This window comes from Solenopsis invicta, chromosome 10, assembly GCF_016802725.1.
Source record: "Solenopsis invicta isolate M01_SB chromosome 10, UNIL_Sinv_3.0, whole genome shotgun sequence".
In the NCBI taxonomy this organism is placed as follows: domain Eukaryota; kingdom Metazoa; phylum Arthropoda; class Insecta; order Hymenoptera; family Formicidae; genus Solenopsis; species Solenopsis invicta.
In genome coordinates, this window is record NC_052673.1 from 16187159 (window position 1) to 16206323 (window position 19165).

Sequence of the window (19165 nt, forward strand, 5' to 3'; positions counted from 1 at the left end):
ATTCAAGCTGATTGCTAGAATGTCAAACTAATAATAAGTTTAATTCTGTTTGAAGCGTGAAGATAATAATGTTAAAAGCACAAATTAAAATAATATAAGATGTTTGTAAAAAATATTCTGCATATCATATCTTTTTAATAAATACAAATTTTACCTTAGTCATCGGCTGTTATGATTAATTTTCCAATTGTGAAAGACGAAGTACATTGTATTCATGCACATTATTTACTTTTTCTTTATCTGTAGTTGTACTGTACATCTTGTTGAGTTTGATTGATTATGATATTATTTCGTAACAAATTTTTTGTTGGTTACCTCTAAATGCATTTAGTTTACGATGTGACTGATTAATATGCGCGATTGATTATTGGCAGGCAAACTTTGTCGAAACAATTATTCATGTTTCCGTATAAAAAAAAAATTGAATCAAAATGTCCAGAAAATAATTTTTTTGTGAAATTATTTTCAAAATTTCAATATACGAGTAATTGATAGAATTTTTAGCTCTTTCCCCAAAGTTATAAAGTTACTTTAAAAACAATTCTAATGATTAACTATTGATTCGATGAAAAGATAAATTAAGATAGTTTTGAGATAGTTTTTGTACATATACATATAACGAAAAAATATGTGAACTGGGAATATATTTTATAAAACAAAGTTTGCAATGATTATAACATATATTTTTTACATTTTTCTGTAATTTCTTTACAGTATACATATACTATTAATATTAACACTAATCGTTTATTCAAATTTACGAAACATCGCATACATGCAATTTTGCATCTATCTTGCAAAATTACTTAAAAAGAAATAATAATATAAAATAACAGTAAAATAATGTTTTTATCTATTTAAAAATCTTGTTCATTGGCACGCGAGTAAAAATTTTATTGGTGATTTCACGCAAGACCACTTCAATAGGATTTATGAAATATCCTTTAACTTCATCGGCAAGTAATTCAGAATTTTCATTGAAAAATTTCTGCATTTGTTCACCTGTAATTAGCAAAATGTTAAAAAGTTAACACAAAAACAGCGTAAAATAAATACACTTATAATTTATCATTTTTTAAAATAAATTTAAGGCACTAAGAATTAATTAAAATTTAAGAAATTAAAGAAATAATATTTTCTCAAATCTAAAGTAAAAACTTATCATTTTATAAAATTAATTTTAAAATTTTTAAAGTAATCTTAAAAAAATTGATAGAATTATAAGTTTTTGTATTTTGTAAAAATACTATTGATTAAGTAAGAATTAATTAAATGATAATACTTAAAAATTTATCTCCACTGAAAAGATTATCGAATCGCAGATATGTGTGTTTTTGAAAAAGTTTTATAATATATTTCTTCGCTCTTAGATAAACTTCACCATCTTTTTCAAACTTTTCAAAACGTATTTGGTGTGTCGTCGTTACATTAGCTAACAAAAAAGTAATAAAGATAAATCAATGTTAGCATAAAATTATTAAATAATAAAAAATTTCCTGTTAAAGTAGTTTTTAGGTGATCTATAATCAGCATCAGAATTCAAGATAAGATTCTATTTATAATATTATACATATTATATATTTAACAAAAAATTTAAGGAGAATCAAATACGAATATAATTTATACTACAATGTACACATTTAAAATTACATAAAAATATCTGTATATCAAATATTAGTATATCAAATTGTAAATATCAAATTGTAAATATGTATATTTCTATTTGGAAATCTACCACAAATTATAGATCATCTCAAATAAGTTGACAATTACGAGAATATATTATAATATTTACACATTGATACGTTGCATTTGCCTTCTCCTTGAATTGGTAATATCAGTATTCTGCCAGACAATTTGTAATCGGCAATAAAATCTATTCGATTATTAAAACCTTCTACGTACAATATTAATTTATCCCAATCTATTCTAAAGAATAAAGATTTGTTGATTAATCACTTACTGTACTATTTACATAATCTGATATTTTGATATATAATCACCAGTCATGCGTTTTTAAATATGAAGCTAAGCTAAAGACATTTTTTTAACCATTTGTAATTAAACCTGTATAATTGTGTTTGAAAATTTTTAAATAAATTAATTCAAATTTATTATTTTTTATTTGCAATCGTGTGTGTATACTTTTTAATAATAGATTGTAAATCAAATTTTTTTATTTAAAACTCGCGCTCACTAAAAGAATATTTTTTCTTTCATATATTATAATATTTAATTAAATGTAATTTCTGTTATGTACATTAATTGATTTTGCACTAAGAAATAGTTTACTTGGATACTTGCAAAAAAATTACATACCGATATTTAATAATTTCCCCTTTCGGCAATCCAAGTATTTTGATATTCCAATATTCTTGTTTGGGAAATGAGTTAAGGGATCCAATTTTTATGCTATTGATTTCTAGCGGATCAAGAGGCAAAATTTCGAAGTCCTTGTTACCTAAACATAAACGCAGGACGCAATATAAAAATTTAATGTGCCTCAAATTTTAATATATTTTGATTCCTCTATTATGCAATGTACGTAATTTACACAACTTATATTTGCAAAATTAAAAAAAGCAAATTAAAAAAAATTATTAATTATCTAATGACAGCTTTATTGCATTGTATATCATATTCTGTATTACTTTTAGCATAAAGTTATTAGAAAATAACAATAAGATTGTTATCGTTTTAGCGGAGTAAAATTAATCATCCATATTTTATAAATCTGTAATATTTTCAAAAACGTTTCTTTGCATTATGTATAACGTTTAATGTGATTGTAATTATGCATATTATTATACAAAATTAATTAAAAGTGTGTGGGTTTCATATTAATAATAACAACGTTGTCTTATTGATACTTTGAAAAAATCGATTAATGTGCAAATGTTGTGTGAGTTGAAGTTTTGCTTGCGTAACAGATCTGTATATTGAATTTGCTTTGGAGTTTCTATTTTTAATAATGAGCATATCAACATATTACAATTTCTTTTATATAATAATGGGTATGCAACGCACAAATTATTGTTGGTACGTCTGTAAATCTTCCTAATATTTGAACTGCTAAAATACAATTGATCTGTTGTTAGAACGATATTCATAATTGAGTTTTATATCTAAAACAGTCTTAAGTACTGTCTTAAGATGTCATTCAATCATAGAGCCATATTAGCATGTTAAGACATTACTTAAAACAATTTTAAAATAAAACTTGTATTCTTGAAATCTCCGCGTGATGATTATTTAAGATACAGAATAAGTGTTAAAAGTATTGTAAAAAAATTGATACTGTGAGTATTAATATAACATAGCTTTTCTCAGAACAAAGTAAATGTTTGTGGATTTAATTTATTCTAATAAATTATTTAATGTTTTACAGTTTTTTCATTATGCATGCGTATAGACAATCGGAAAATTACAAGAAAACATTGTGAAGATCAAGATACAAAAACTTTAGCACTTTTTTGCTCTCTTAAACTATGTATAATCCTCTAATGGCTCCTCAAGATTTTATAATTTATAATATGTCACTTTTGTAAAAAATAATGCATTCTTACCATTGGAGAGTAACATAATTGCTTCTTTGGAAGCCTTCGCAAGGCATTCAAATACTTTCGGATCTGACCTCTCACAAGTCGTGAAACCGCTAGCTATAAAATAAAAAAAGAAAACTGTCGTACGTAAGTAATTACATAACTGATTGCATTATTGCAGATTTAATAAATCTGCGAGCGAGCTCGATTTTTAAATTGCTCGGTTGCTGGTTTTCTTTTTAAACTAACATACATATCAGTTTCAATTAAAAGTGCAATTTAAATCAATTTAATAAAAAAAAATTGATTGCAACCGATGGATCTAATTATTGATTTCAACATTATTGTGACATTATTAATAATTCAGCACATGACAAATATTTTGATAAAAATGAATTAAATGTCGTATTATAATTGATTGAAAAAACTGAACAAACTCAGGATTAAGTTTTTAAGTATATTATTAAATATAATTTCCTTAATGACATTTTATATATTTTATAAAATATAAAACTTTACATGTATTTATGTACAAGTATTATTATTATACTTATATTAATATTAAAATATTATTATTACTATTATGCTACATATATCATTAAAATTATTAAAATTATTTTAGATAAAAAAACAAATATTTAATTAAATAATAATAAATATCAAATTTTTACTATTTATCATTAAATTTGATATTACTTATATTATTGTGATTTGTTGTTAATTATATTTATCTAAATAATACTATTATTTTTTTAGATATTATTTATCTAAATAAATTATAAGATATTAAATCAGATTTTATTTTAAATTAAAAAATATGAAATTATATTGGTAAAGTAGTTCATAGTTTAATTGTACTAGAATTAATTTTAACCTTTGCTCAAATCCTCTTAACTAGCTAACAATTAATTGTTAACTGACTTGATAAATGATTTAATAGACAGTTATTGGTTGAGAAAAAACCTGAGCAAAGGCTAAGAAAAATCTAAATAGTTCTGGCTAATTCTAATTAAAAAGTGTTATTAGATTATCAATTCAATAAAACTAAAATGAATATAAACAATTATAATAGCCAATTATGTAATTAAATCAGGACACTCAACATTTAAACAATAAAAAATTCAAAAAAGCTTCTTTGAATTTTTTATTGTTTAAAATGAATAAAATAAATTTCTTGGTGATCCATATTTTATGAATATTAAAAAATTTTAAATATTAAAAAAACTTAAAACTTTATTATAATTTAAAAAATATAAAAATTTAATATTTACATTAACCCTTAGCGCTTCGCACGTTTACGAAACAAATGACGGATGGCTCCGTAGCGGAGCCAACGGAGCGCTAAGGGTTAACTTAAACACATGTTTAATAACTTGATAGATTTTTTTATAATGCTTGACAATTCTTGACAAAATTGATTTGATCGAATGGAAAACACATCCAATTATGTTACTTACGGAGGTCTAACGCCGTTGTGCTCACAACAATTGCGAGCAAGAGAATCGTCTTCATTATTCTTGAATTTTCCATTCGATTCGAAGAAAGAAGCTTTTATGGGCAAAAATGTTCAGCAATCGTTTAATATGAACTGAAAGACGCGGACAATCCAGACAAGCTATTTAAGTACAAATTGTCCCACCATATTTCTAAATCGACGTTGTTTGTGTATACTGCAGTACATACATACATACATACATTTATACATACATACATACATACATATATACACACACACACACGTATACATATACACATACACATGCAATCAGGCATAGAAAATGAGCACTTGTTATTATCCAGCAACATGTTCAAGATAGGTCCACTATCAATCACTGTGACTTATCCGCTCAGAAGATTATTCATACTAATGATTAATATAGGATATATAATTAATTATATTTACGATACAAAAGTCGGCAAATAATATTTGAGTAGTTTTAAGTATAATTACATACAATATATAAAGTTTACAATGGGCGTATGTATTTACAAAATATAATAGAACTTTTAATCCAACTATTATATGTAAAAAAATTATGAAAAAATTTATAACAAAGAATAAGGTTATTTTTGCTTAAGATCGCTCAATTATAACATTGTTTTACAACATTTTCTGAATCGTTTAACATAAAAATTTTTATAAAAATGTTTAATGTTTTCTGTCCATTACAATAACAGTTAACTCTATTTTTAGCAGTAATTCAATTCAAATTATCGAATGTATGGTTAAAAACTCAAAAGAAGTTTACTTGAAATAATATAACTTTAGTATTAAAATTTACCAAATTCATACACCATGTGTAAGTGGGTGTGTGTGTGTGTGTTTTAGATATACATGCAATTTAATAATCTCATAAAATGAATGAGAATGTCAAAATAAAAAAGTCCAAAATAAATGTGATATGATAATGTCATCGCTTTATTACAAATAAAGTACGATATAAAATGTATTTTTATATAAGGTATATTTACATACGACATAAAAGGATAGATATACAAAAGTTGTTGAGACATATGTTGAAATTTTCATGACCAAATTTTCATTACCAAATCTTTGAAATAAGAAGCTGCACGTGGATCTTAGAGTCAATAATAAAAATTCAAGTTTGAGAACATCATCATATATCATTTCCACTTTGTCAACGAGCTCTATTTTGGTACTTAAGTGCTAGGCTATTTAGCGGCGGTTTAGTTTTTAGAACTCCGAGATCAACTGCATGTCCAGTAAGAGGACAGCTTTGACATCGTTTACGCCTGTAATTGATATTACAAGCATTCTTCTTTTGCCGCACCACGTATCTAGGAAAGTAATGGACAGGCTTCCTCTGTGTCGTCGCGCACGGTGGCATTGTCACCACCAAGTCTTGTGTGTGAATCTTGCCTACTGGCTCTGGAAACAACCGTTCATTCAGAAAATACTGTTGCAATGATCCCGACGATCTAGACGATGTCAAAGTGTGGCTCGAGCCGTGCGTCTCAAAATAATTTTGCTCTCGAAACTTTTTCAGGTCCTCCATTTCCTGGTCCATGGAATTCTCTGTGGAACTATTGTCATGCCCCAGACATAGCTCTCTTTTGCAATATTCTGAGAAATCACGTCTTTCTGCACGTTTATCACCGCCAAACTTCGTAGTTTTCCTCCCCAATTCGCTTCTACAGCAACAAAAACAATCTTGCTTCCGCAACTGCGCTGTTCTTTTCCCTTTCATCGATGTGGATCTTTCGCTCGACTCTGGTATTTGTTTCCTGGATTTGATAGTCTTTCGTAATGTTGACTTTGACAACTTTTGCGGAGAGACTCGAGTTCTTTTGTTTGAAGCGCAAGCAATATCGTCAGATTTGTGTTGTTCATTTGCTAGTAAATTGGTGGCTACTATTGGAGACTTTTGCCTCTCGTCAACGCACTTGTGTTCATTCTGCAATGTTGTACTTTCATCAGTATCCTGCAACCTCGCACTTGCCATAAAGCGGTGATAATTGGAAGATCGCGGACACGTCTGCAAACAGTCTCCTTGGTCTGTGGCTCGTAATTCGCAGATCTTGTTCTGTACATTGCGAAGGAATTGAGATCTGGGTGTGTAGTTGATTTTCTGAATTCTTCTGAGTGTCTCACAGCTGATTAGCGAAGTTAGTGCCGCTTTGTCGCCAGTTTTTTCGACGAGTTCAAGCTCGGTTTGACAATGACGATAGGACGACACGGGTTTGTGCTGAGGTCTTGACAATCTTGTATGCGTCTTGTCAATCTCAGATTGACAATAACAATCCTTCACTGGTTTTCTAGGTGTGACTTTTAATTGTTCTTGGGATCTCTTAGATGCTAGTGTAAGTTTTCCAGAAGGCAACATATCTTGGACTGATTGTGAGTCTTGCTGCTAACATGAGATATAAAAACAGCATGCAAATTGTTGTACAATTTTCATAAATTGGTGTTCCTTTCTGGTAACTGTTGTCTTGATTCTTGTAAATATGGCAATTTATAAAGATCTGCAGAGATAATAAAAATTAAGTTACTAGAAAAACAATGAGATTTTACTATATATAAAATATACTTACAGTGTTTGTGAACCCAACTTTTTTACCTCAGCATTCATTCATCTAGAACTTTTATCATGCTAATGATTTTTCTTGCACAACTTTTTGTCATTCAGTATTTCTGTCATATATTTTTTTACTTAAAACATATTGTTATTATCGTGTAATATTGCGAAATTGGATTGTTTTAAATACACAAAATACTATTATCATAATAATAGTCACAATTAAATTAAATACAAACCAATACAAACACAAAGAGTGTTATAATAATAGTCAATGCTACATTAATAATTAATGTTACGGAAAAATTAATTTAAACGTATAACAATTGCAGCATTATGACTATTGCAGCAGTAAAAATTTCGTAATATATTTTTTTCGCGGTTATACAATATTGAGATATATATATATGTTTGTGTATGTGATGAAATTTCTTAACCTACCTTTTTCGCTTTATTTAACATTTATTCACGATTTTAGCTGCAATTTTTACGAGAAATTCAAACAACGGTAAAAGCTCGTTGAAATCATCATAATGTTTCGATCAACTTTCGTTTTCAACAACGCACTTTATACGTGCCTCGAAATGTTCGAACACATGCTCCAATCGCCATCAACGTGAAGTTCAACGAATATTAACTGTAAACAAAAAGAGACGCTCCAGGCTAGCCAAATTCCAAAAGTCACATTCTATTCGCGCTCGAGCATTCAACTTGGGAATCGATTGTCGTTTATTAAAGAAAATTTGTTGTGTTTTGTTGGGTAATAGGGTGTCGTTAAAATTTATTCGATCGACGACAATTTACCTTACGCTGCCCGCTGCAAATGGAAAAATTTCCACTCGCACGTCCATCTGCCGACAACTTCACGGCATTTCGCAGCAAAGCGCGCGCGCGCGTCGCCATGTTGATCATGTCAAACATCATATGGGACGACGCCGTCCGTGGACGTGTTGCGCGATCCTTGTAGACGTAGCTAAATTAAACTAGGTAAGGCTCCGGATTGATGAATCACGCGACGACACGCCGTAGGTGATATCTCAGCTAGTCGCGTGGCTTACGGCCATCGGGATTGTGGCCGACCCGATGCGATCTCGCACCACGCGGACAGGTTATCCATTTGTAGGTTAGGAACGCCAAATCGCGGGCACATTCCACGCACGTTAGGCGCGTAGCGTCATGGAATCACCCGGGAGCGGGTCGTCTCGCGATCGCCCGGTAGAATGTCCCCGCGCGTTACCGGAGTTCTCCAAGTTGCGTACGATGCCGGCCGCCGCCGCCATCGCCGCGGCCGACGGACGTAGTGTGCAGTCGCAGGGGATGCAAACCATTACCACTCAAGCAGTTACGTTTCCTCAAGACACTTCGGTGAGCTATCTCTCGTCTCTTCGCTTCGCGGTCTCTCTCTCTTTTTTCTTATCAGTTTTATTTAACTTGTTTTGTGATTTGGGCATGTTTAACACTTTTCTTGTTTACCTTCTTTCTTAGAGCACACTCAGCAAGTTGTTTACGCCGTCTTGGCAGGATACGTTACTTCAACTATGCGACAAGCAAGTTTTTAATCAGATAATTAATGTCCCAAATTACAGTCAAAATAATGGGATGCTTGGTGCACAATCTGGCAGTTTTAGTTTTATGAATAATCTATCTTACCTACCTTCCACGTCGCAAGCAGATATTATAAAGCAAGAGCCAGATATTCAGCTTAAAGAGAAGAATTCAGACAAAGTAAAGTATTAAAATTTTATTATTTTTACATTAGGTATAGATATATTTATTCTATTTTTAATTATTTTAATATTAGGTATATATATGTGTATATATATATATATATATTTATTTATTTATTTTTATTGTAGGAAACTGAAATACTGGTGAAACATCAAACAGCAGCAGTTATGGCTGAATATTTCCAGAAAATACCTGAAGCTTCTCTGCGGGAAGCACTCGGACTATGTACAGAAGTAAAAAAGGAGAAACTGCGCGAGGAAAAAATAGAACACACACAGAATAATATTCTAAATATACCAAATATCAGAAATATTTATCTGCAAAATGGTAATAATTTTGCAAGCTCGGATCAAATGACTGTTAATCCAAACGATTTGAATCTGCAAAATGAACAAGAAATTGAAAACAGTTTGCGAAATGTTTTAAAAGTCGAGCAGCAGGTACAAACAGATTTGCCGAAAATTGAGAAAAAGTCGAAATTTCGAGCGAAAATTGGCGAGATCAAAATCAGTATTGATTATAATGGAACTACAGTTTATTGTTGCCCAGAATGCAACTTGGGACTTCCAGACAAGATTGATATGGAACAACATATACAGAGTCACTTACAAGTATGTATATTGCCTTTAGTTTTTGATCAAATTATTAAGAAATAAGAAAATTATATTTAATAAAACTAAAGAGCATTATAAGACTTAATCGAGTAAATTAAAAGATATTAGCGTAATAGTAAAATATTATATGTTAAATAACAAATTTTTATTTATTTCAGGAACGAAAATACCAATGTAAGGAGTGTGGTGCCATGTTGAAAAGAAAGGAGCATCTTGATCAGCATATGCGAGGTCATTCGAACGAGCGACCTTATAAATGCGAAGTATGCAAGAAGGGATTCAAAAGAAACGAGCATTTAACAAGACATACCGTTATTCATTCCGGCAACAAGGATTTTGCGTGCAAGATGTGCCAGAAAGCATTTTCGCGCAAGGATCACTTGAACAAGCACCTTCAAACGCACTTTGGCACTCGTAAGAATAAAATGAAGGAGGATTCTTATTTTGTTGAGCAAAAAGATACAAGACTATTTGATAACAGTATTGATATTGCCGCGGCGCCTAAGCAGGAGGTAAGCTATGTTCTAAAGGACGGTAGTTTAGTGAAACAGGAAGCTGCCATTCTACAGCATCTTCAGAATATTCAAAGAAATCCGACTCTGTTGCATACATTCGCTTCTCTTAAAGAACATATGAAAGATATAACAATGCCTGAACAGGCACAGAGCAGTAATATGAGTGAAAATGCAAGGTATTTAATGCCATCTTAGTTGTAGATCAAATCCGCATGTTCCAAAGCAATATGTGGCGGACAATGGAGCCGTCGTAGGTAATTTAAATTTTCTAATTCATATTTTGCCATTGGAATAATTATAACTTTGAGATTTATAGTTTAATTTCAATACATCAAAACGTTTTAATGTCGGATTAAAGGCACATATCATTTGACAATGTGTATCGCGATAACGATATCGTACAATCTTCTCTATTCTAAAGTTAGGGGACCGAGTCTTTTTTCTCTGTTTTATAATTTTTCTTCAATTTTCATTTTTATACTAATGATATATATGCAGAATGAAGATATTCTTGCACATTCTGTTTTTTCTTGATTTATGATTTATAGTGCACATTAGCTGACTGTGTGATAAATATGAGATATAAGAAAATAATATAAGAGAAGAAACTCTGTTTAGAGGAACTAATTTAGAGGAAAATTTAGAATAGAGGAGTTCTGAATATCACACATGTCAATCTTGCACCTTTAATGCGATAAAACGTTCAAATAGGTATGTGCTAAGCTATGAGATAAGCTGTGATTACCCGAATTTATCACTCTTGTCTTTGTATAGTATCATTTTTTTTTCCTAGCTTCCTCCATTTTATTATTTTTTTTCCAAAATCGAGTTTTATACTTTTATTTCATCTGACAAAATTTTCTCTTAAATTATGATTTTTTGTGAACTCATTAGTAAACACATGTACGCAAATGTGGGTGCGCGCATATTGCAATTCTTAAATAAATCTAAATTTTGAAAGAACAGATAATCGCTAATTTGTACATTAATGTGTTAATGCATTATTCTCTAATTGCCTTAATTCTTGGAATCCTAGACATGGGATATATTTTAAATTTATTCCAAGATTTTTCTTACGTCCTGCATAAAATAAGCATTTTAAAACGTGAATAGAAAATTGATAAAAGGAATTAATAAGGGAAGGCCAATTTATGTAATTGCATGCTTTTCTGCCTTATTTAAGTTAGTCATAGAAAACTATTATAGATATTGTCCACAATTTCTAGTCCATTGTCATTATTTTTAATTTTATGATTACTTGCACTAAGCAAAGACTCATTTTGGACATTTGGACTTTTTCCGATAACTAAAATATATTTACATTAATTCTCTAAAGGTGGATTTTTTTATTTATGAAAATAGAATCGGATTTTGACTTTATATGCTCTGTTTTGATTGTTTTTGATCCAATTATTGTACAAAATCAGGTAAAGGAAGTAAATCATAACATCAAACTGTTCCTTGTTGCTATAAAATTCTTTGTCTGTATAAAGCTATGAAATAGACAAAGCCATGAGTCGTATCCGATTCCAACTTTACCTTTAGAGGATTAAACCTACATAAATAATTAAGTATAAGAATAATTATGAGAGATATTACTAAAATACTGGATCGTCACAGAAGCAAATTCACTGATAGTATAAAAGATGTCTTTGGAAAAAAAAGAATGCTATTGAATAATTATTCCGTGGTCCACATATACGAAAGTTTCTCTTTATCATACGTAATACTTTTGTCGCATGTATTTTTTATTTTATTAACTCGAACTCGGAAAACAAATTGACAAATGTATAAAGAAATAATAACGACATAATGCGAGTTTAGTTTAAATTCCGATACTCAAATTGATATATTAAATTGAAATTTAAAATTTGGTACAGCCATTTTTTAAAGCATTGTCAATAATAAATGGAAATATTAAGTAATATACTGCCAGAAAAATTTTGTTAAAAAATTATACATACATATAGGCCGGTATTCATATCAAATTGTTTTTATATTTAAGATTGTCTTAAGATATTATGAATCAATCATAGAGTGTGTTAGCATATCTTAAGACTTTACTTAAAATGATCTTGTATTTATATCGGACTATGAATACTGCAGATTAAATACATTATTGTTAAATAGAGTAATTACAATTCTACCTGGCAAAATGCTCATTATGATAAATTTATTTTGAAGTTTATCTTTATCCTTTTTATTCTGCTATCTCATATTTTTGAAGATTGATTTTTTTATGGTCTTAAAAGGGTCGCGTTGGTTACCTAAAAATATAATAAATGTCTTTTTGATAAAATTTGATATTAAATTCCTATAATTAATTTCTTCCGTAGAATATGTTGTTATTTATATAAATAATTATATTTTGAGAAACACTTTTCTTTTATGTCGTATTATATCTCACTTTAATATTTATTTAAATGAATATTCTAGTTAAGAATGCGATTTTCAAGATTAAATTTCATATTTTGTTTTTTAAGGAAAACTTTTTTTAAATGAAATTATTGTTCCATTTTTTCAAAATTAGATACTTTGCATGTAATAATAAAAGAAATTATATTGTGTGATAGTTCAACATAAGAATATGTTTTTAAATTCTCCTGTAAATTAGTATCAACAGTACAAAGTTCCTAAAATAACATGATAATAAATAAATCCATATGAGATATGTGTGGCTACAACATTAATTATACAAGTTTAAAATAATTCTCTGTAATTTATCTATGGTATTAAGAAAAGATAGATTTGCTGATATCTTTAATGGAATAGAAGCCAAACGAGAGACATGGACTTCAATGAAGATATTGGTGTGCTAGCTGTGGATAATTTCTATCTGCAGTAATTTCTGGTAGCATAGTTTTAGCTTCACGTGTTTCGTATCTTTCTTACAATAATCTGTACCAGTTTTATACATATTTGTAATATGTAATTTTAAATATATGTATGAATTTTTGAAAATCTCCAAGTTCGATAAAGCTTCTCGAAACCGTAAACTGCTATGCACAGGCTATTCCTAGGCCTATCGTTTTTTTTATCGCTGCACTGGACTGAACTAATAGCGAATTCGGTTGGACGCACTAGTGCGCACTGGTGCGCATTAAAGCCGTCGCACAAATTGACCTAAAGATGTATATTTAATATGTGTGTATGTATGTATGTATGTATGTATGTATGTATGTATGTATGTATGTATGTATGTATGTATGTATGTATGTATGTATGTATGTATGTATGTATGTATAGTGTGTGTGTGTGTGTGTGTGTGTGTGTGTGTGTGTGTGTGTGTGTGTGTGTGTGTGTGTGTGTGTGTGGGGTGTGTGTGTGTGTATAGGTTAAACTGTGAAAAAAAATCCTCAATATACTTTATTGTGCTGTTTGATAAAATATATATTTTATCATTCGAGATATTTGCATTTTATTGGATCAGTGTACAATGGCTTTAATGTGCACCAGTGCACACTAGTACAATCCAATCAAATTCGCTATTAAACTTTCTATCTTGCTTTCGCCAAACTTCAAATATATACGTATCTATTTCAAGTACATCAAATACACTAGTTTAGTTACAAAGTACTTTTGTCTCAAAGTAGACAGTGGACACGATTGGGAGATTTCTATCTAAAACAAATAAACCAACGAAATTATTTATCTCTATTCTATATGAATGTATATACGCTATCGTTTGTGTTGGAATAAAAAAGTTGCATTAAGATTTAATAAAATGACAGTGATGAACATTTATCAAAGTTTTAATTTTTCAAAAAAAGAATTTGCTTTTCCTTTTTTTTCTTTTTTTCAATAAAAAGGTTTTAAATATATCGATTTGATTCTAGTATAGATAATAGCGACATTCACATATATAAATTACAACAATTAACAATTTTGTTAGTTTATTTGTTTTAAATGAATAAAAGTTCTTCAATCAAATCCATTTAAGACAGAATGTGCGGTTTATAGTTTCGAGAATATTGGCTTTAGAGACTCAAAAGTACATGCATGTAGTTTAATCATGAATAAATATGTATACAAAATCTTAAATTTATTTCTTGAATAACTTGGCTTTAAAAAATCATGAAATTAAATCTTGAAAATCGTTTTCTAGAATCCTCCCTTAAATGAAGACTAAAAAATAGAAGATTGTATAATTACCTAAAAAAATTAAGTGACGAAAGTTGATAGCTTTGCATGTGGACAAACAGCGTTTTTGCGTTAATTTTAGAATAACTGCCTTTACTTAGTTTTAGTTTGTACATATACTAGAGCGAGAAATCGTTGAAAGACTTCCATGCGCGCACGTCGTATATTCGCGACAATTATGATTATAGTTCTCCAATGTTCTTTTATGTACGTGCGACTATGTATGTATGTATGCACTAGGTACATGAATTTAGAAGATGGTACTAAAAACACACTGGATTCTGGTATCACGTAATACAACCAAAGACTTCATACACACATGCGTATGTCAAATAACAGTATTTTAGGTCATTCGCGCTGGAGTCTTTTTTTTATTCTTTGCAAGTCTGATAATTTAATAATATTTCTTGAATGGAGGATTTTTGCATGAAGGAGGAGTGATGGAATATCTTTTTTTTTTTCTTTTGAATCAGATGATGATTTTTTCTCAGTTTTTCTCATTGAGATTATAGATAACATAAGGTAATAGAACTTTTTAAACAATGAATGTGCATTTATAGGATTCGTGTTTAAGCACTGTTTTCGACAGTGAATGTGCGTTAACAAGACTTTATGCGTTTATCCCGCAAGAGAATTGTTATTGTATAGTGATAACACACAAAAAAAGATAGCTAAAAAAAGCGATATGTATTTTTCAGATCGAAATATTTTTGAATAAAACATGTGTAATGTAAAAGTTTACAGACTGCTTCTTTATATATTTTTCACGAGTGCATCGAGTGTGTGCAGTCTGTGGTTGAGCGCTGCAGAAAGTAGCGTTATGCAGTCTTACGCAATGTCGTACAATGAAATGACCGTCTGTGACACTAACGCGGAAATATTAATACGTTGAACTTTGCGTCGCCTCCAGAACGAACTCTTTGCACTCTGAGCTTCAACAGGATGGTATGATATTACATAATGGTACGATATAAGCATTGCATTATTCGTACAATTCGAGAATTAACGAAGCATTAAGAGCACCATTATTTAATCTCGTGTAACATAAAATTTTATTTGCTTTATGTTTTTACAGCGGAATATGACAACAGTACAAAGGTATAAAATTATCCGATATCTGTGTGCTGTCCTCACTCCCTCTGTTCTTCTCTCTTCCTCTTTCCTCTATTATTATATTTAATATTAAATGTACTGAATTGATATTGAATTTTCATTCTATGTTTACTTGTATTCTTGGCGTGTATTTGGCGTTAAATATTACGTTTTTACTTGGTATTTGAACACGATTTTTATATCGGACAAATTACAATCGAAGACATCTGTCTGTATATTGGGACTTAATTAATGTAGATTTAAATAGATAAGTATAACATAGTTTCTGTTCTAACTGTATTTTATTTTATTTCTTTATTTTTCTATATCTCTTTTGCTATTATCAGTTTGTCGTCTTTTCGTTGCCACTAGGAGCGCTCGATAATTTCGTGTAAATGCTGTAAGTAAAGCCGAAAAGAGATCCAAGCCACTCGAGCAGGTGGCGACCCACCGATGGAAGTTGAAGGGTCGTTTTTGGCGTTACGATTTCTACTTCATTTTTCTTATCCAGCTCTTCGTCTTGCAACTCCAATTGCTCCAAAGGCTTAATATCATTGAACCAATCGTCGTCAGACAGTATCCACGCTTTGTCGGAATTCTTCCCGCTGAAGCTCGTAGAGCTTACATTGTTTTTATTCGTTTTGATTGTTGTTTTTACTTCAACAGTTGAATCCTTCTTTAGACTGCTCGAATTCACTTTGCCGTTGTGGTATAGTGTCGCCAGTGACTTTACCTGATCCAAGAAGCTAGTATTGGGATATTTGAGATTTGTATAATTATCTACTTTTAATGTATCAGTCCAGAGCAGTCTCAATGATTGCAAATTAGAATTCGATGCATTCTTCGCTACGATTTTTTCTGTATTGCTATTGTTAGGTTTGTGAAAGACGAAGTTGTATGATGTGCGTAGTTTATCCCAAAATTTGTCTATCGACTGCGTGGTGCTGTTGAATTGTTTGTGATACGCGGCTAGTCCTTCCACTGGGAACAGCTTTGTTATTTGCGCCTTTGATTGTACTCTCGTGGCGAAGAGCTGCAAGACATCGAAAGATACACGAGTTTACAATTTCATATCTGAGTACTTTCCAAATATTATATTTAAAAATTATAGCAAAAATTACGAGATCTCTATCTTTATTTTATTCTCAGAGTAAGCTTATTTATGAAAGAAATTATTAACTTCCTGTAAAAAAAAAACTACCATAATTAAAGCCAGAAATACTGATCAACAGTCTGGTGAATCTTCTTCGTAACATGAATTTGATCGGATGTGATGTAATATATTGCGGACAGATGATACAACACATAATCGTGCGTTGCAACACGTTTACTGGTTGAATCTAGCAGCGTCGCGCGGTAGTTTCATTTTCACGAAAATTATAAGTCACGTTGGCAATCGCGATTGCAACTTGCGATTTTTACGCTCTGATTAAGAATAAGTTATTTACTGCAAGGAACCTGTCACTACGTGACGGAAATAATTGTGTTTAAAACTATGCGCGTATATGACGTTCTTCCTGGTGCAATTAGGAAGTTTACTTGATAAAATATTCTGTCAACAGAAAGTCGCCAACAGTTTCTACGTAGCTTTCACGCGAAGTATAAATTGTACATTAGATGTGACTTGTGCGATCAGAAAAAGTTCAATATTTTATTAAAATCGATCTTTGTAATAAAGTTCTTTGAAAGCTTTAGTTAAAAGACCTCGAAAGACCTTTCGGACTACTGCGGTTGGGTCATTCTTGACCTGCTGTACTCTATTGGATAATAAAACATTTATGCGTTTTACGTACACAGATGATGCATAAAATAATAGGAAAAAGCGGCAATTTTTGAATTTAACTTTTCAAACTCAGGTGATTATAAAGGAAATGTATGAGCAATTTTCGAAAACTAATGAATAATATCTCGAGTCTTGAATGGCGTAACCATCGCCAGTTAAGAATTAATGAATTATCAACTGTATTAACATAGCGGCTACATAAAATTGGTTAGAAATAAAACGACAGAATTTAGATTTAGAACAAATTGTTATAAAAAATTACAGTAGAATTAAAATAACGTTAGCAAAAATGATAACATTCTAGCAATTATATTTCCGGAAGTTATATCTTTAATTTTTTATAAAATTTATATTAGAAAATCTATTGGTAAGAAAAAGTTGGTTAAAATTTGATGAAAATTAGAATTTAATATTTTATGTAAAATATTTATTTATAAAGAATTTAATGTTTTATTTAAAATTGATTTAAGAGATTACCTAGTAGCGTTTGTAAAAATATGAAAATGTAGGAAGAATTTTATAATTTTTTGAATATATGATAAATGGAATTAATCAATTTTGAATTAAAGTACTTACGCAAAGAAGACAATATCCTAAGAACTTCATATTTGAAAAGATATTTATATACGACGATTTATAATTTCCTTGGACGGCCCGGATCGACTGAAGGCCCTCTTCGATTTCAAAACCTTTTTATACTTGCAATGCAAGAGCGTAAGCGTGCACCAACATGGATTGGCTTTCGTGGTTTATTCCCATTGTCTTTCGTCTGCGCCTCTGCGAACCGTCAGTATAGAGTTGCCCAATGGAATTGATAGTCGTGGCACGCATGGTTACTTCGCGGTCAAATCGGCTTGGCTCGTCCAAACGATTTACGGTATTGGTCCCCGATTTTTATGGCGGGTCAAGGTATCGCCACACGTCATCGCTTCGAAATATTTATACCGAAATTTGTATAGTGTGAAAATGGACGAATTACATCTCGATTTAATCCATTTTCATCGAACGTAAACGAAAAAATAATTATAGCTTTTTTTAACGAATAAACTTACATTTGGCATGTCTTTTCATGAAATACCAAGCGCAGCAGTACATGGGAAGGAAATAAAACTTGGAAAGATAGTTTTATTTTTGCCTCTGATACCATCAGAATGCATCGTTTATTTAATAAAACATTTGTGGATAATAAAATGTACACGAGAGTAAAATATATATATATATATATATATATATATATATATATATATATATATATATATGTATGTAGTATAAATTTACAATAAGAATCGACGGGCACGATGGGCAAACTTTTACGCTTATAGATCATTGGTGATCATGATATAATTGCGTTCAAATGATTTAAATTTTTTTGTACAAAATCACGGCATAATTATATCTTGATGAAAAACTTAATCTTGTGTTTTTCTTTATGTTCGGACACACTCAGAAGTAATTATGAAGGAAGGAAAAGTTGTGTTTCTACGAAGTTTTGTCTTTCTACGGAAATTGTCTTACTCACCAACTTGCGGGTAATAGACCTCTTTGTTGTGGTTTGGGGAGCATTAAAATGTTAAGTATGAATCGATCGTTTGAGACACGACTAAGGAATGCGTTTGCTTACAAGTTTGTTCGATTTTATTCGTTCGATATTAGTATCGCTCTGATAATATGAAGAGTAAGAGAGATTATTGAAGGTATCAATTAACGCGGGAAA

General features: G+C 30.4%; 2 protein-coding genes and 1 long non-coding RNA gene across 3 annotated transcripts; 2 read left to right on the forward strand and 1 right to left on the reverse strand.

Moving 5' to 3' along the window:
• Positions 1-1359: 1359 nt before the first annotated feature.
• LOC105197827 lies at positions 1360-19107 on the reverse strand. The gene is made up of 7 exons (XM_011164384.3): positions 18028-19107; positions 16015-16701; positions 5000-7414; positions 3567-3659; positions 2320-2461; positions 1796-1929; positions 1360-1432 (listed from the first exon to the last, which is right to left on the reverse strand). The coding sequence occupies exons 1-3, from the start codon at positions 18055-18057 to the stop codon at positions 6182-6184; spliced, it is 1950 nt and encodes a 649-aa protein (XP_011162686.2). The 5' UTR covers positions 18058-19107; the 3' UTR covers positions 1360-1432; positions 1796-1929; positions 2320-2461; positions 3567-3659; positions 5000-6181.
• Positions 8465-12361, forward strand: LOC105197825 (zinc finger protein 69 homolog). Its single transcript, XM_011164380.3, has 4 exons — positions 8465-8944; positions 9065-9304; positions 9436-9918; positions 10080-12361. Exons 1-4 carry the CDS (start codon positions 8756-8758, stop codon positions 10629-10631), a joined length of 1464 nt encoding a protein of 487 aa, XP_011162682.1. The 5' UTR covers positions 8465-8755; the 3' UTR covers positions 10632-12361.
• Positions 13770-15933, forward strand: LOC120358890. Its single transcript, XR_005575769.1, has 2 exons — positions 13770-15539; positions 15652-15933. It is a non-coding gene; the product is annotated as an uncharacterized LOC120358890 (long non-coding RNA).
• Positions 19108-19165: the final 58 nt, after the last annotated feature.